At 57.2% G+C, this 17,021-nt stretch overlaps 1 protein-coding gene across 7 annotated transcripts in view; it reads left to right on the forward strand.

Annotated features, from left to right (window-relative positions):
* Positions 1 to 15,734, forward strand: part of tfeb (transcription factor EB) — a 20,524-nt gene extending 4,790 nt beyond the window's left edge. For 3 of the 7 annotated variants that reach the window (XM_086167978.1, XM_086167979.1, XM_086167977.1), the window contains 11 exons: positions 3,253 to 3,428; positions 6,829 to 6,933; positions 7,111 to 7,290; positions 9,916 to 10,014; positions 10,104 to 10,289; positions 10,794 to 10,883; positions 13,898 to 14,015; positions 14,165 to 14,221; positions 14,587 to 14,662; positions 14,767 to 14,914; positions 14,986 to 15,734. In XM_086167978.1, the coding sequence (XP_086024104.1) occupies positions 6,904 to 6,933; positions 7,111 to 7,290; positions 9,916 to 10,014; positions 10,104 to 10,289; positions 10,794 to 10,883; positions 13,898 to 14,015; positions 14,165 to 14,221; positions 14,587 to 14,662; positions 14,767 to 14,914; positions 14,986 to 15,564 (1,563 nt within the window). In that variant the 5' untranslated portion in view covers positions 3,253 to 3,428; positions 6,829 to 6,903 and the 3' untranslated portion in view covers positions 15,565 to 15,734. Of the gene's footprint in view, positions 1 to 1,886; positions 2,225 to 3,252; positions 3,429 to 6,828; positions 6,934 to 7,110; positions 7,291 to 9,915; positions 10,015 to 10,103; positions 10,290 to 10,793; positions 10,884 to 13,897; positions 14,016 to 14,164; positions 14,222 to 14,586; positions 14,663 to 14,766; positions 14,915 to 14,985 lie in introns of those variants that run through there. The other 4 variants (XM_086167976.1, XM_086167982.1, XM_086167980.1 and 1 more) reach the window with 4 other exon arrangements.
* The last annotated feature ends 1,287 nt before the right edge of the window (positions 15,735 to 17,021 follow it).

A 17,021-nucleotide genomic window follows, 5' to 3' on the forward strand; every position in this document is an offset into this window, starting at 1 on the left:
TGCCACTCTGCCGCCATGGTTACGAGGCGAGTGGCGCGTGGAGAGGCCGAGAGGGGGTTTGACGCCGCGTGCGCACATCTACGCCGTTGGCGTGGCGTCTCCTTTGGCTATTGTTAAATCTACAAGGCCGTCTTGGTGGACGGTTTCCCCGCCTATCGCTCACCTTACGATTGGCCGCGGCGGACAGGAATGCGGCTTTGGCGTCCAATGAGCTGCGAGGCGGCGGGGGTCCTGCCCCCGGACCAAAATAACCCAGTAAATACACTGCGGGCACTATGAGGGCCGGAGCCGGCCCGCCCATGAATGCTTTGTGTACAAACAAGGAATGCTTGTTAGCCCGGCGGCGCCGCACCACGCCGGCCTCTGCTCTCCTTTGTTGTCATCAGGCGCAACAAGCCGAGTGGCACTTTGATACCGGCGGCTCCGCGGGCCGGCGGCAGGTGGAGGAGCCCGCAGATGCAGGGAGCTCTATTCATACACGTGGACCGCGTGCACGGAGGTTCTTCGCGCTGACCCATGTCGTCCTCGTGGGTCTGAACAACCGCGGGGACCGGTGATGTCCTTGTGAGCCGTGATGACCACGGATGTGCTTCTCCCACCCGTGTCACACGTGGAGAACCGAACGTTGATGTTTATGAAGCCTCTCCTGTCCTGAGATTGGATGAGATGAAGGAAACGTCCACCGCTTCCACTTTCCCCCTCGTTATGTGGAGCTGAGGATACGAGCGCGTGCGCCCATCTCCGTGGAGCCGTGGTGCTTCCTTTTCTTTTGGACATGAGACGGTCCAGCGCCTCGTCATGATCAATAAGCGAGAAGCACAGCGTGCAGATGTAAGAGGAGAAGGTGGAGGCCGGCCGGGGGTTCGCTGGCTCACGCCGTCACTGAACATCCAGACGGTCCTCCGGTGGTCAGAAGCCGCTCTCACGACAGTGAGATATGAAAGTTTTATCGTCGGGTTATTACGGTTTGTAGTTGTCCTCTGATGATTTGGCTGGCTGATGTTCTCTGCGCCCTGAAGCAGGAACCGGCCTGACGCCCCAAAACATCCATATTCAAATGAAGATCGCACAAGTGAAACCACCGAAGGCGGCAGGTGGAGCAGCGGTTAGAGCTCCTTCCTCGCAGCCAGAAGGTCCCTGCTTGGACCCCGGGGGGCCGTCCTGTGTGGAGCCTTCACCTTCTCCCCGTGTCTGCGTGGGGATCCTTCCACCAGCCGAACACGCCGGAGGTTCAGCGGAGACCTCATATTGTCCGAAGGATCGAGAGGATGAATGTCCGGGTCGAACCCCGGCTCTCGGCCAATCACAGCGGCTCTGGCGACCCCGGGTGCAGGATTAGCGGTGCAGCTAACTAGCAAATGAATGAATGAATGCGTATCATTCATACGAAGCGAGTTTCCTCCGCCCCACGCCTTTCTGAAACACCTTTCATGGCGGCACCTGCGGCCGTCAGACCTGCGGCATAAATTCTGCCACGTTTGACGTTTGTTAGTAAATCCTGTTCCCGAAGCGAGGAGGCGCTCTGGTGGTCCACGCCGAACACCGTCGTCAAAACCCTGGACTCTCCTGGCACCTGTTACTTTAGTGCGGTTGGACGACAAAAATCTAGGAGTGTGTGTGAGGTGACAGGTGAAGTGTGGCGCCGCTACATGCGTACGCAAACTCTACGACAGCGAGGACGAGGGGAAGGAGGGAGGAGTTCCACGAGGAGAGAGAGAGAGGAGAGAGGAGAGAGGAAGGAGAGAGAGAGAGAGAGAGAGAGAGAGAGAGAGAGAGAGAGAGAGAGAGAGAGAGAGAGAGATGAGAGAGAGAGAGAGAGAGACGAGAGAGAGAGAGAGAGAGAGAAGAGAGAGAGAGAGAGAGAGAGAGAGAGAGAGAGAGAGAGAGAGAGAGAGAGAGAGAGAGAGAGAGAGAGGACATTCAGAGATGTGTTTGCAGACACAGGACCTCCTTGTTGCTGCCTCAGACGACGGCTTTCAGGCTAATTTAGAGGAAGAGGAGGAGAGTCGGAGGGGAAGGGAGGAAGCTGAGCTGGTATTTAGAGAGAGGGAGGAAGGTGACTAATAGTGACTAACGCCGGGAGGAGTGGCGTCACCCATGAGATGGCATATGTATGCTGTAGTTCCTCGGGCTCAGTCAGCAAAGCGCCCGTCAGAGCGCACGTGGAGGAGCACATTTCACCGGGACGCGGCGCGTCCTCGCTGGGATAGCGGCCGGCTCGTCGGTAAGACTCCGACGTCACAACTTTTTTGCGTGCGAGTGCATCCCGGCGCCGGCCCTCGCCCCCGCGGCGGCTAAGATTAGGGTCTTAGTCACGACCGAATGTTTCTGCAGCGTCATCACCGGTGAGCACGTGAAGCTTCGGGGAGGACGAGCGGTTTGCTAAGGCCGCCCTCGCTAAGGCCGGCCAGCATTTTCAGAGGCAGGTGTTATGAGAGTGTGTGTCTGTGTGTGTGTGGCAACGCTGTCTCATGCGATAAACTATTTGTGCATCGCAACAGGTCGACCTAATGTCTATCTCGCCATCTGCCAGCGAATACCTGCGTGCAAGTGTTACTATGTTTTCGGAATAATTCAGCGTCGGACCAGTTTGGTTGCATTGCGCGCGGCGGGGGACGGCCGCCGCAGAAATCTCGGAATTGAGCTGAAATAGTGGATTTATTCTCCGCCTGTGGGGGAAGTTGCTTCATCATTGGCAGAACAAGTAGTTGTGAAAATCAGATGGAGGGAAAGGGGAAGTGATATGGTGTTTGGGTTTTACTGATGATGCCGGCTTATCGTCCACGGCGCCGCCGGTTCACCGCTCGGACGCCGCCGGCTCCTTGGCGGCCCACTCCACAAACCAGCGCTACGAGACGCGCCGAACGGCTCAGATGACCTTCTCCCGGTCGGTCGGTCGGTCGCTAAGCTAACCGTTCGGTCCAGGATTTCTCAAGACCCGGTTTGTGTTTTTCATGTTTGCACCGCGGCGCGCGCGGCCCGCAGCGCCATGCGACCTGGCCGGCAACCACTCACACCAAACGCTTGGGGGGACGGGAAGGTGTTAGAGCCCAGGTGTGGATGGAAAAGACGGAGGTCTGCGTCGGACGTGTGGACGGCGTTCCGTCCTTCACGGCCCAAACCTCAGCTGATCCTGTCTTTTCTTTCTCCTTCCTGTTCTCCGATCGAGACGCCGCCTTTCGAAGAAAAAGGCCGCATTTGCACCTCGTTTGTCAAACCTGTCGAAAGCATCGTTTCATTCATGTGTTTCAGGTGTTCATAAAGGTGTCCTCTCTTTGTCTCCACCTCCGGGGTCCACGTCTGCCCTCTGACCTCCACCCCCAGATCGCCCTTCGCTCTCGGCGGCGGCCAGACATGTGACCAGCAGTGCGGCGCCCGGTGTTTTCCTCTCTCTGAACACCGCAGATTCTATTTCCCCTCTCAAACAGGTAATAGCTGCTGTGTGCGTGTGTGTGTGTGTGTGTGTGTGTGCAATGACATTACATTACAGATGTGACATGGCACAAAAACGTTTTTATAGCCAAAGCAGCTGCAGCCCAGCAGAACACCAGATAATGTTTGTCTGAACCTGATCTGGGCGCCCGTCTGTGTGTCTGCACGTCCACATTGGCCCGTCGGTGTATTCTCGTCTCCTGGGGGATGCAACTGTGTGTGTGTGTGTGTGTGTGTGCTCTTACCCAATCCTTCCAGCGTTACTTAGTGTGGTGAAAAATTTTTGATCAAATCAAAGACCAAAATCGTCCCCGGGCCCACCTGTCGCTCCCCTCCACCCCCCCGTCGACCCAGAATCCTTTGCGTGCACACACACACTCCAAATATAACAATGCAAGAAACACGGCGTGCACCGGGGGAACGAACTGCTCCTGAAAAGGAGAACAGAAAGCTAGAGAGGTTATTTTAGTCTTAAGAGTCATTAGAGCAGTCGGATAGTTAGCTGAATGCAGGAAGGCTGTGTGTGTGTGTGTGTGTGTGTGTGTGTGTGGTGCAGTTTGCAACTTTTCTGAAGCACTGGATCTTTTGCCACTGAGCTTTTTAGGAAACATGATCCCCCCCCCCCGAGTCTGGAGCCTCAATCTGGTGAAGTGTTGGAAGTGGGTTGCGAGCCGCCGGCGCCGGCGGTTCAAACTCACGGGCGCTTGAGAAAATGCGCGTGCACTTTTTCGACCTTGAGTGAAACAGTGATAACATCTATTTTAGTGTTTCACCCCCCCCTTTTTGTTTCCAAACCGGTAATAAATCATCTCCTTCGATTTAGATTCATGCGGCTCCGGATGGCTGCACGTCCGGCCCCGTGCTTTGTTGTGAGAGCGCACGTCTGTGCGTGCGTGCGTGCGTGCGTGCGTGCGTGCGTGCGCCCGGCCCGGGTCCAGCCTTATTCCAAAGCCTCTCCTTGGCGGTGCACGGTCACGTCTAAAAATACACGCGCCACGGCTTGACGCCATGTTTCTGGGCGCAGGTGTCAAGGCGCCACACTGCCCCCAAGTGCACGCAGGGGTGCACGCAGGGGTGCACGTAGGGGTGCACGCAGGGGTGCACGCAGGGGTGCACGTAGGGGTGCACGCAGGGGTGCACTGTGCGCGTGAATTGATCGATGCCCCCGAGCGCACGGAGCCAAAGCAGCCGTCACAATATACCTGCCGCCAGTCTTCTGATGGCGGCGGAGCTCCGCCCGGCGAGCACCAGCTGTAGCCACTCCTGCCTGTGACTCACGGGTGGCCGAGGTCCAGCGCCGACCTCTGACCTGGACTTCCTCTGCTCGGCGCCCACCCGCCGGCTGGCGGTGTCAGAAGTGAAGGGGCCGTGACATCACAAGGCACCGCGGGAACAATGGCGGCGCTGTGCCGCTCCGCGTCACGGACGCCTGTGCGGACCGGCGCTCGCCAGGCGGGAGGAGGAGCCGCGTGGGAGCCGATGCTGCCCGGCATCAGTGTGTCACCGTACCGGAGCAGGAAGCGCTGGCGGCGCGCGGCGCCGTGCACATCCCATCATAAACGCCACTGTAAACATCAGCGGGAGCTTAGCTTTGCAGTGGCTGGTGAAGGTTTCTGGAGTGAATGTAGGACGATGGGCCAAAGTGAAAGAGTGAATGTCATGTTTTTGTGACGGCTGCCGGGCGGCTCCTCCGCAGGTCGCTGGACTCAATCCAGTCAGTCCATCACGCCGTTTCCCTCAAATTTCAAGACCTAGAGGCGGGGCAGAACGGGCAGCGCGCCGCTGAAACCTTCTGAGCCGTGCACACCAATGGCGTGGCGTTTCCCTTTCCCGGCACGCCTCTGCAGATGGTTGTGCATCAGCCGCCGCGCTGTCGGGACGACCCGCGTGCGAAGCCTCCGGTGGTCCGAGGGCGTCCACGTTTCCTCAAGGTCGCTCACAACTAAGTGGCGTCCGCGTTTCCTCAAGGTCGCTCACTTGCTTGTGAGCGCGCTCGGTGTCCAGAAGGGCCGTGGCACTCCCAGATCTGGAACACGTTTGTGTCCGAATGTGTGTTTCCCTTTCTGTGTGTGTTTCATGTGGGCTCTGCGACGGCACAAAGCGTGCAGTGTGTGCCCCCTCGCTCCTGAAATGTACACTTTGGACAACAGGCAGCCTCAGTCCTCCTCAATAGGAGCTGCCCTTCTTATTGTACCTCACGGACAATGAGCTTTTCTCTCCCGCTCCCTCCGTCTTTCCCCTCTGTTTCTCCCGTCTTCATGACCATATACAGACCGAGGCCTCTCCTGATTGGTCGCCCGGGCGTTTCTTTTTACCGGCCGGCCGGCTGGAGGCGGGCAGGGGAACAAAACGAATCTCCGGCAGCTTCCAGGCACACCTTCTGTCCGGTCAAGCTTAGTCATTATGTTTTTTTACTGCCCATCATTGCAAAAGGGGAACTGTTAGCCTTGGGACTTCCCTAGGAGCTCATGTATGTGTGTGTGTGTGTGTGTGTGTGGGGAAGAGAGAAAATGGGAGGGGGTGATGTCAAGCGGTGAGGGTGTTCCCCCACCATCCTCTGCGAGCACGTGATGGAGCGCAGAAAAACAAGAGCACATGACGTCCACATGACCCAAAATTCAGCCCATGAAGGGAAGCGATAGCAGGGGGGTCTCACACCGAGACCCAGGCTGCACCCCGGACAGGACCCGACTGGACCCGACCGGACCTGAATGGACCCTACTGGACCCAACCGGACCTGAATGGACCTGAATGGACCCGGCAGGACCCGGCAGGACATATGCGTCTGTGAACGTGGGGTGCTTTAACCTGACCCAGCCTGAGGGTTCTTGGTTTAGCTAGCTGTCATGTTAATGACCCCTTAAACATCCATTTTACCGATGGAAAAAACGTCAAAGGGACGCACACACACACACACACACACACACACACACACACACACACACTCATTCATCCACACGTCTGGACAATGCAGGGTCTCCACTGAACCTCCTGCATGTGTTTGGTCTGTTTGAACCCTGAGGAACCCCACGCTAACACTTCCACACAAGAAGGCCTCCTGTGGGCCTCCAAGCAGGGCTTTGCTGTCAGCGAGGAGGAGCTGAACATGGATGAGGACCTCCATGAACACACATGGACCTCAAATCATCTCAGCTGTTATCCTGATAACGCCATGTAAACATGGAGGACGAGGCTCTCTGAACGTCTGTTTTCTCCGCAGGAGCTTTCAGAAAGTTCCAGTGACTCACACTTTGCTTTGTGTTTTACCGACGTGTCAAACGACAACGACATCCTGTAAAACCAGGGGAACCTTTCCGTGGGAGTTTGCAGCTGTGGTTTTCCTCCTCCGTCCCTCTAAACCTTCTCTTTTCCCGTCCCTTCCGTCCTTCCCGGCAGCCTCCTCCAGCTCTCGGACTGGACTGCGCCACATTGACGTCGGCTCGCCCTCCCCTGCCCCCCCGCCCGCCGGCCATGGCCTCACGCATTGGCCTGCGGATGCAGGTAAAACACCAGCAGACGCCGCTCCCTCGGCCCCATACGTGGCTGTAGATTTCACTTTCCATGCTATCATGGCGTTGGTACTGTACCTATACTGACGGTAATGGTGTGTGTGTGTGTGTGTGTGTGTGTGTGTGTGTGTGTGTGTGTGTGTGTGTGTGTGTGTGTGCGCCTCCTCAGCTCATGCGGGACCAGCTGCAGCAGGAGGAGCAGCGCGAGCGGCAGCAGCAGCAGCAGCAGCAGCAGAATGCAGGCTTGCATTACATGCAGCAGCGTTTGGCCGGGCCGCCGGTGCCAACGCCCGCCATTAGCACGCCGCAGACCTACCAAAGCATGCAGGTGCCAGTGGAGGTGCTCAAGGTCAGTTGTTGTGCCACGTGTGATGATGAAGCTGGAGGGGGTCATGAAGGTCCACCCAGGTATCCAGCCATACGCCGGGAGGTGTTTGAAGGAACCCCCATTAGCTCATCTTAGCCTAAACATCCCGTTCTTGTCCCGTTCTGCTTCCATTCACGGGTTTGTACGCGTGAAAACTCCTACTGTTTACCTGTTGCTCCTACGGAGGCCGCCAGGGTTTCACCTGTGCAATGCGTTCTGCGTGCACGGCGTCAGTGGGGTGCGCTGGAGACCAGAAGGGAGGAGCTCAGGGATGGAACCCCCTGGAGGGTCTTCTGGGATGTAAACACCTGCTCTAAGTGGAACGTGAACAACATTTATCAAACATGACGTGGCTCCAGAGTGTGCAGAACCTCTTCATCCAGCGTCCTCCTCGCTCTCAAGGGCACGTGGAGCTCCTCGTGCACGTGGATCTCGCCGTCAGTGCCTTTGGCTTCAGATTGAAACAGGCTGAACAGAAGACGTGAAGCAACAGTTTGATGTTGTTGTCCAGAATGCACTGCAACGTCAACAACGATGGCGACGTTCGCGGGAAATGTTTTTTTGCCATTTATATAAAAAGTAAACGGTCCAGAGTATTAAAGGTCATGTTTTGACACCTGGAGCAGATGTTCCCAGCGGGGGATCAGGGAAGGGAAGCGTGTGGCTCGCCGTTTTTCCCGCCATATTTCCCAGCATTTTCAGAACGCAAGCTGGTTTTCCGCTTGCGACGCGAGCAGTTGCGGCTTTGACGGCTCCACAAGGTCGCTCTCGCTGCCTCCTCTTCTTCAGTGGGAACGGCGGGGTTGGCGTTGCCATGGCAACCCCAGCTACAGCTGAGGAAGGGCTTAGTTAGATGAACTGATCAGGTGATTGGGTGATTCCTCCAGGTCTAGTGTCACCGCGGTTCCCCAAAGGGACCACGCCGACTCCAAACCTAATGCGGCCGTCGAGCGGTTGCAAAAACGGCGTCGAAGACGCCCCGACGTCTTCGCAAACATCGTCCCCGAGCGGTCCGAGCTCCCCGTGGGGTTCGGGAGAGGTGAAGGAAGGAGTGATGGACTCTGGAGCACCTTGTGTCCAAACATCAGGCGGTGTTTCATCACAGACTGCTTCAGGCAGCATTCAGTCTTTCGCTCGCCATCCCTGCTGCTCTGAGGGTGGCGGGGTGCAGGCCAGAGGCGGGGTTCCCCCGGACCGGCCACGGATCCATCACACGGCCTGACGTCTCATTGAGGGGCTCCAGTGGACCTCCTGCATGGGTTGGGGCTGTGTGAGGAACCTGGATCACGTGAAACCCCCACAGACACATGGAGGTACAACACGTGTTAGATGTTCTGGAGGTCAAGTCAGAGTGAGATGGTTTGGCATGGACAGAGCAGGGATGGTGGGTAGAAGGATGCTGAGGTCAGAGGTCCAGGAGACCAGAGAGGAGATGGCGAAACTAGATCTGTAGAACGTGTTGTCGGATCTCGATCGCCGGACGTTCTTTGGTGGGTTCTTCACGCTCGCCAGCGTTCTGAGGAAACCACCGGCACAGATTTGCAAAAGGCAGCGGTGGAGGAAGAAAAGAAGAATGTGGTGGAGCAGTAAACAGGTAGGACAGCGGAGGGTGAGAAGATGAGAAGATAAAGGAGCGCTGACAACAGACACGAGCCAGGTAGATAACACCAGACTGACGTTCTGAACAATTCCAGAGATACCTGCTTGTCCTTGTCTCCAGCTGCTGTGTGTGTGTGTGTGTGTGTGTGTGTGTGTGTGTGTGTGTGTGTGTGTGTGTGTGTGTGTGTGTGTGTGTGTGTGTGTGTGTGTGTGTGTGTGTGTGTGTGTGTGTGTGACAAGCAGAGGTTCAGGGGCGTGTCCACCGGGGCTTCCAGCTGAAGGTGCAGGGAAGGAGTGTGGTTGGTTGTAATGGAGGGAGGCCATCTTCTGTTGAGCTTCAGCCTTTGGATGTGAAGGTCTTCAGGTCACTGCTCCAGTGGGTCAGAGGATCAGCTTCTGACCCTCCACCCCTCTGTAAATGCATGGCCTACGAACCCTGTAAAGCAGGAAAGAGGCATTGGAGATGGTGGACGATGTGGTTCTCCACAGGGTTCTCCACCACCGTGGTGGAGTGGAGAAGATGCTTCTGACTGGATGTACCTCCATGCGAAAGGTCTTCACTGATCGCCCGCCATCAGGAGCCTCGGGGGTTCGGTGTCTTTCAGATGTGTGAATGTCTCTAAATGAGGCCCTGTGATTGGTCCAGGTGAACCCGCCTCTCAGCCAATCAGAGCGGGGACAGGCCGCAGCCCCGCACGGGCCTGGGTGCGCAGCGACCGGGGCGGATGAAGGATGAATGGATGAATTTGAAAAAATGAATATAAACCCGTTCGAGTTCGGTCACGTTTGATCACGGGTTTGACTTTAGACAGAGGAGATAAACACAGGAGTCAGATCTCCACAGAGAACGTCCGGAAGGAGCTCAGAGATCTTCATCTCAAACTGATCCCTCAGGATCCACTTTCAGCTCCGCGGGTCAGGGTTCCCTCCTCCTGATTCCCATCAGGTCGCCGCCCGAGACAGAAAGACAACCCCGGAGCTCCTTCAATGCCTCCTCTCCCCGACCAGGTGCAGACCCACCTCGAAAACCCCACCGACTACCACATCCGTCAGTCTCGGCGGCAGCAGGTGAAGGAGTACCTGTCCACCACCTTCGCCACCAAGCAGGTAGGCGCCGGTCCTCCGTCCGGGTTCCTGCCGGTTCAGCCTCGACCCGACCCCTGACCCAAACCCCCGTTTCCCCATCATGTTTCCAGATGGTCCACGCCGTCGCCGGGCCGATACCGCCCTCGCCCCCCGCCGCCGTCCACTCGGGCGGCTCTTCGTCGGCGCCCCCGCCCCTGCAGTCCCCGCACGTGCGCACGGAGCAGCTGATGTCGGGCAGCAGCGCCCCCAACAGCCCCATGGCCATGCTGAACATCGGCTCCAGCCACGAGAAGGAGGTGCTCGCAGATAAACCCGTCCACGTCTTCTCCGCAGGACACAAGACCGCCCACGCGCACGTAAAAGATCATGAGGATTGAATATAACCCCCGGCACGCCGGCATCTCCGTGTTTTACGAGGGCGCGATAAGGATCTCGTCCCCCCCCCCCCCCCCCTCTTGGCCGGACGCAGCGCCGCGGACCTGCTGACTAACCGCCACACGGCCGGCGCCATCATCGCTCTTTAAACGGGCCATTATGGCCCGGCAGCAGTAATTACCGCTTAATGGGTTACAGCGCGGCGGCCGGCTGCCAGGGGCCCTTTGAGCCCGCCAGACTTTGACCAGCGACTCTTCCTCGCGCCGCCGGCCTCGGGGAGAACGGGCGCAGGCGGCGTCCGAGACGCCTCCGTCCCGCGTCCTCCGTGCACCTGCGCTCCAGGGGAGGATGTGGTGGGAATAATAAAAATGCACCTCGGGCGTAGCGATGCGGGCCGGGGTCGTGACCCTGTCGTGTGTTTCCAGATGGACGAGGTGATCGACGACATCATCAGCATGCAGTCCAGTTACGACGACATCCAGGCGTACTTGGACCCCGTCCAGATGCCCAACACGGTGAGACGGCCGACGGCAACGCATCCTTCCGTGCACGGCGGCGCCGGCTCTCAGCCGCTGTGCGTCAAATCAAATGGACCCATTCCGGCGCTATGATCCGTCCCAGATGAAAAATATAGGCAATAAGTTACAAATAATGTTGCGAATGTAAACAAATCCAGTGTTTTTATGAGGTTTTTAAGAAGTACTTTGAAGATGAGATGAAGATGCAGGCGTTGGTGGAGGAGGAGATGGTTGGAGGAGGTTGGGATGGTTTTCCATCTGCTTCTCTGTCCTTAACTTACTGGCCCCACACTCAGAGCTACAATGCTATGCTAAATGTAACATTGAGACACTCTGCCTAAATTCCATTTATGACCCGAGTGAAGCCGCTCCTCTTTCTAAACCCATCAAACCGTCCCTGACGGACTCTTCTTCGTCCGTCCACGTTCCCGCCGTCCGCCGCCCCGAATCCCCGTGAATGTCTCCCGCCTTCTCACGGACGGCGCTCTCCGTCGCAGCGTCTCACCCACATGACCGGGACCGGGCCACCACACACACACACACACACACTCTGTGATTTTCTGTGGGCTCGCTAGCGGCGGGTGGTGCGTGGCCCCATCTTTAAACGTCCACGTGGGTGTGGAACACTCGTCCCGCTCTCTCTTAACTGACCGTGAATCAAATCATCCGCCGAGCGACGGCTCAGATCTCGGAAAACTAAAACGATGCACCGAGCGTTCGAGATTCCTCTGAACGTATATATATTTATGTATATTTAAGAACACGGTCCTCAAATAGATCCACTCAAGCTCGGGACAGAGTCGCAGCCCGGGAAGGGGATCTGAGCGCAGCGCGTGCGAATCCGACTCCGAAAATTAACAATTAAACCGCCGACAGTTAGAGTTCAACTTGTTTACAAGACGTTTGGACGGAGGGAGGGGGAGAAGGAAGGAAGGGGGGGAGGAGGTGAAAGGAGGGAGGAGGGGAAAGGGGGATGAGGGCAATTTGTGCAAGGGGGAAAACAGGCTGAAAGTCCAGATAGGGGAAAGTTCACTGCTGCCTGGCGGCCGGCGGAGGAGGTAGAACGCAGGCGGGGCCGGCGGCGCTGAGGTCAGTCCCCGGGGGAACCGGGCCGGGATTTCCCGAGGGAGCGGCGAGCAGCGAGGAGCCCTGGCCTCGGGGCCGAGGATGAAGGAGATGAGCAAGACCTTCGCCATCGTGGAAGTTATCGAAGGAGAACAGATTCAGCTGGTGAGCTCCGGGCGGACGGGCCGACCCGCTGTGTGCGGACGCCGCGTCTCTAACTCCAAGCCTCGGGTCTCTGATTATTAAATGAGCCACACGAGGATGTGAGTGTGTCTGTGTGTGTGTGTGTGTGTGTGTGTGTGTGTATGTGTGTGTGTGTTGCTGTGACAGGGTGTGAGGACAACGATGTGGAAGCCTTGTTTTCGGGACTGATCGCTCACAGAGACCTGGCACTCACTCTTTCTACGGTTGTTCTACTGACTTCACCGGCTCTGTGTGTGTGTGTGTGTGTGTGTGTGTGTGTGTGTGTGTGTGAGTTAGATAGACACCATTAGATCTCCCCGGTGTGATAGCGTGTCGTCAGTAGTTTGATTGCTTCAATGGCGGCGTGTTTGTCCGCGTCCCCTCTCTGTCTGCGAGGCTAATCGAGACGCACACATTGATTGATTAGATTCCGGGGCTGATCAGCTGGAGGATCGCCTGAGAGCTCCTCTGTTTGACGGGCAGATGGAGGTGTGTTGCGTGAAGAAAATAAAAGAAAGAGGAAAATCAAAGTCTGATTCCCGGCGTCGGGGCCGGTCGGCGGCGCTGGCGGGTTAATCCTGACGGGGATTAGAGTGGCAAACTCCTTGGAATCCTTGGAATTTCATAGTTTAGTAAAAGCCGGGAACAACCAGTAAATACCAGGCACAAGTGAACTGTGTGTGTGTTGGTGTGTGTGGGCGTGTGTGCGTGTGTGTGTGTGTGCATGCATGTGTGCATACATGCATACATGTGCATGTGTATGTGTGGGCATTTTCACTGGGGCCGTAGTCCCAGTCATGCCTGCCTTTTCTTTTCCCTTGGATTCAGTGAGGGGTTTATGAGAGTGTGTGTGTGTGTGTGTGTGTGTGTGTGCGGCACTCGAGCACGCGGCGTGAATTAGGGCTTCTTTGAGTGAGCGCCGTCTGTGTTTATCTGCTTCTCCTCCGGAGCGTCCGGAGATCTGGATGTGTGGTGGATCTGCAGGAAGCAGCGAGGAGATAAACGGCGGGACGTCCCTGGGAAGGTTTATCTCTGGAGTACGCTGATGCTGTTACACCGCTAGTTTATGTACGGAGAATATAATTTACACACAGAAGTGACACCGGCGAGGTGTGTGTGTGTGTGTGTGTGTGTGTGTCTCACAGTAGCCGGCAGATAAGATATCTCTTCCCTTTGAATCTTTATCTTTCAGGCTCATTACCAGCCTCAATTTCGGCCGTGGTATCAGGGAGGGAGATCCGGTCTCAGGCCGACCTCGGGCAGAGGCGTCGCACGGCGGCACAACCGCAGTCCGCTCGAAGCGCGAGCGCAGTCTTTTTTCGCTCAGAAGTCACGGCGACCTCTCGGCGAGGGTCCGGCGGCGGCGGAGCGGCGAAGGAGGCCGTAAAGGCAGATAAGCTGCCGTAGATAAAGTGATAGTCAATCATTGCTGCGCTGGCCGGGGACGCTCAGGTGTGAAACCACGCTTTTACAGCGCACTAAACGCTAACGCTGGCTTCATAAAAACGGTGGCCAAGGATGACGGCGCTGTAAAGGAGCCGTTCACCGCGTCAGGTGACTCCTTAGCGTTAGCGTGCTGTTTGCTTTCCCTGTAGTTCATTCAGAGCCACAGAAAAAAATACAGAAAAGATGGAGGACGCTTCTTTGGTGTTTAGCACCTGAACACTTCAAGTGTCAGACGTCTTCCTGACCTGTGTGTGTGTGTGTGTGTGTGTGTGTGTGTGTGTGTGTGTGTGTGTGTGTGTGTGTGTGTGTGTCTCCAGCTCCCCCTGTCCAACAGCCACCTGGACGTGTACACGGGTCCCGGGATGAAGGTGCCAGCCATCGCCATGACCAGCAACTCCTGCCCCGCCAACCTGACCATCAAACGGGAGCTGTCAGGTGCGAAGTCCCTCCTGCCGGCGGACGTTCGCCCCGTCCTTCACGTCCCGCAGTCTTGTTTCTCCACAGGGCTCCTGCACGGGGTCAGCTGTGGCTGTGCGAGGCCACGCTGCTCCGTCGTTTGTTGATTCCTTTTTGTTTTTGCAAAGACGCAGAAGCCCGTGCTCTGGCCAAGGAGAGGCAGAAGAAAGATAACCACAACCTGAGTCAGTACCCCCTTTTACCTCTCTGCCCGATACACACCGCTTCAAGGGTGCTTCCAAACTTGACTTGACCTTTGATCACACACACACACACACACACACACACACACACACACGTGTGCACCATAATCTGACCCTTGCAAAATGTTTTATACAGCCTGCTGATTTAGCTGACATAGTGCAACTGGTGGGTGGATGGATAACCACCACTTTTCTGCTGCTCTGGCATTTAAAGCTTGATTGCCTGTGTGTGTGTGTGTGTGTGTGTGTGTGTTTACGTGTGTGTGTCGTCTGCACACGTCCTCTGCAGCTGGTGATCTCCTCACCTCTCCTCTCTCCTCTCCTTCCATCTCCCGCCCCCCCCACAGTCGAGAGGAGACGGAGGTTCAACATCAACGACCGGATCAAGGAGTTGGGCACCATGATTCCCAAAACCAACGACCTGTGAGTGTCTTCGTGTTTCTGGGTTCTTGTCGGATGTGTTCTACCACGCTCTCCTCACGTGTGACTGTGTCCGGTTCACCCGGTTCCCCTGGCGGGCTGCGCAGCGACGTGCGCTGGAACAAGGGCACCATCCTGCGGGCGTCGGTGGAGTACATCAAGCGCATGCAGAAGGACGTGCAGCGGACGAGGGAGGTGGAGAACAACTTCAAGAGGATGGAGATGGCAAACAAGCAGTTGTTGCTCCGCATCCAGGTAAGAGCCGGCGCCGGAGGTCCGGCGGCGGCGGCGTTGGTTCTGGCTGACGCTGTCCCCGCCGTCCCCAGGAGCTGGAGATGCAGGCGCACCTGCACGGCCTCCCCAGCACTTCACCTTCTGGGCTGAACACGGCGGACCTGATGGCGCCCTACATCAAGCAGGAGACCAGCCCTGAGGAGAGCCTGTCGCGCCCCCCGATGCAGGCCCAGCAGCACCAGCACCAGCACCAGGTGCCGCCTCCGGCCCAGCAGCACCACTTCCTCCCACAGACCCACCTCCACCCCGGGCCGGCCCAGCAGGCCCAGCAGGCCCAGCAGGCCCAGCCCAGGCAGCTCCCCCTGCTCCACCAGCACCTGCAGGCGCAGCCGCCCATCCAGTTCCCGGCCGTGGGCAGCTCCCAGCAGTACGACTTTGGCCAGTCGCTGGACTTCTGCGACGGGATGCAGGCCTTCTCCGACGGCGTGTCCGGGCTGGGAGACCTGGGCGGACTGGAGGTCCAGGGGAGGAGAGGAGAGCTGGGCTTCCTGATGGACGAGCCCCTGTCCCCCATCGGAGGCGACCCCCTGCTCTCGGCCATGTCCCCGGAAGCATCCGTGGACTCCAGCCGCAGATCCAGCTTCAGCATAGAGGACGGGGACATACTGTAGATGCACACGCACACACACACACACACACACACACACACACACACACACACACACACAGATTGCACAAAGAGTAGGGAGGAATCAAACACCGAAGCACCAAACCTGAACACACACTCCTTTATTATTCAGTCACTCCGCCTTAAGAATGAGAAGAAGAAGAAAAAACAAAAGCACAGTTGACACACACACACACTCACACACACGCACGGACACACACTCACACGCCACTCAATGTGAGAGGCTTGAAGCTCCGCCCAGCGGTCTGAACATTGACCACAGGCTGAGGCGTCTCGCCGGGTCGGGCGTCGAACGGCCCTCTTGGCCCGTTTCCACGGAGACCATCCGGGACTCGTGGCAGAACCGGCGGCTAATTAGATGGTTAGATGGAGTCATGGGACTCCTTCTTTCCCGCTCACGTCCACCTCTTCTGGCAGGAGGAGCGGCGAGGTCTCGTCCAGCCTCGGCAACGACGTCCCTCACACTCCTCGTCCGTCAGATCTGCTTCTGTGTGCCTGCTTGTCCAAAGGTCCACACCTTCTCAAACATCTAAACCCCCCAAAGGTCGCCGCGCGTGCGGCCCAGACCTCCGGGTCGGGGCGGGAAATACTCAGGAACACGAGGAGACTCACAGGTAGGCTCGCACGTGGACGTGGACACGTCCGGCCCCTCACGCACACACACACACACACACACACACACGCACACACACACGCACGCTGGTTTTGAAATTGGTGTGTCATGAAGCCACCCCACCCCCGCCCAAGCGAAGAGGTAAAAGTAATGGCCGCTGTTCGTGCCGGCAGCTGAGGGGGCGGGGCTTAGGATCAGCACATGGCGATAAAGGAAAGGAAAACCAATAGTGCTTCTCTGATTCCAAGAAATGTTTGTTTTCCTAATTATGCCTGGCTTCCCCGGAGCTGCGGGAGGGCTGGACTTTGCGCGGCTGGAGGACGAAGCCGCTCGAAAGCGTCGCGCTTGCGTTTCCCCGGCAGCCGGGGGTCGGCGCTTCCGCCGCCGTCACAGAGATGATGTACATTTGTGATGCCATGTTTTTATATGACTGGGATTCTTTGTTTTTTTTTTTCTTCACCTTTAAATATGCAGATTTGAAATCTTCCATTTTATCCACGTTGAATTTACCGGTGCTTCTGGTCACACGTCAGTGTTTCTTTTTCTCGTTATGCCTCTTTCTTTTCCTACCTGTGGTTTCCATGGAGACTGGCAGACGATTGACTTCGTATAAACTCTGAGCCGTGGAAGTTCGGTTGCCATGGTGTCGTTCGACCGACTGTGCGTTTCCCTTTATCCGCCGGAGTTGTGCCTTTCCTCCCTCCGCGGCCGGCGAGGAGGCCGAGACCCCCTCCGACCTCCCCTTCCTCCCGGAGGAGGAAGAGGAAGAGGACGCGGCCCGAGGTCTCCTCGCCTTCGGCGGCGGCGGTTCTATTTAAACGGACTTG

This window comes from Fistularia commersonii, chromosome 21, assembly GCF_037954325.1.
Source record: "Fistularia commersonii isolate RoL2024-O1a breed Wild chromosome 21, RoL_Fcom_v1.0, whole genome shotgun sequence".
In the NCBI taxonomy this organism is placed as follows: domain Eukaryota; kingdom Metazoa; phylum Chordata; class Actinopteri; order Syngnathiformes; family Fistulariidae; genus Fistularia; species Fistularia commersonii.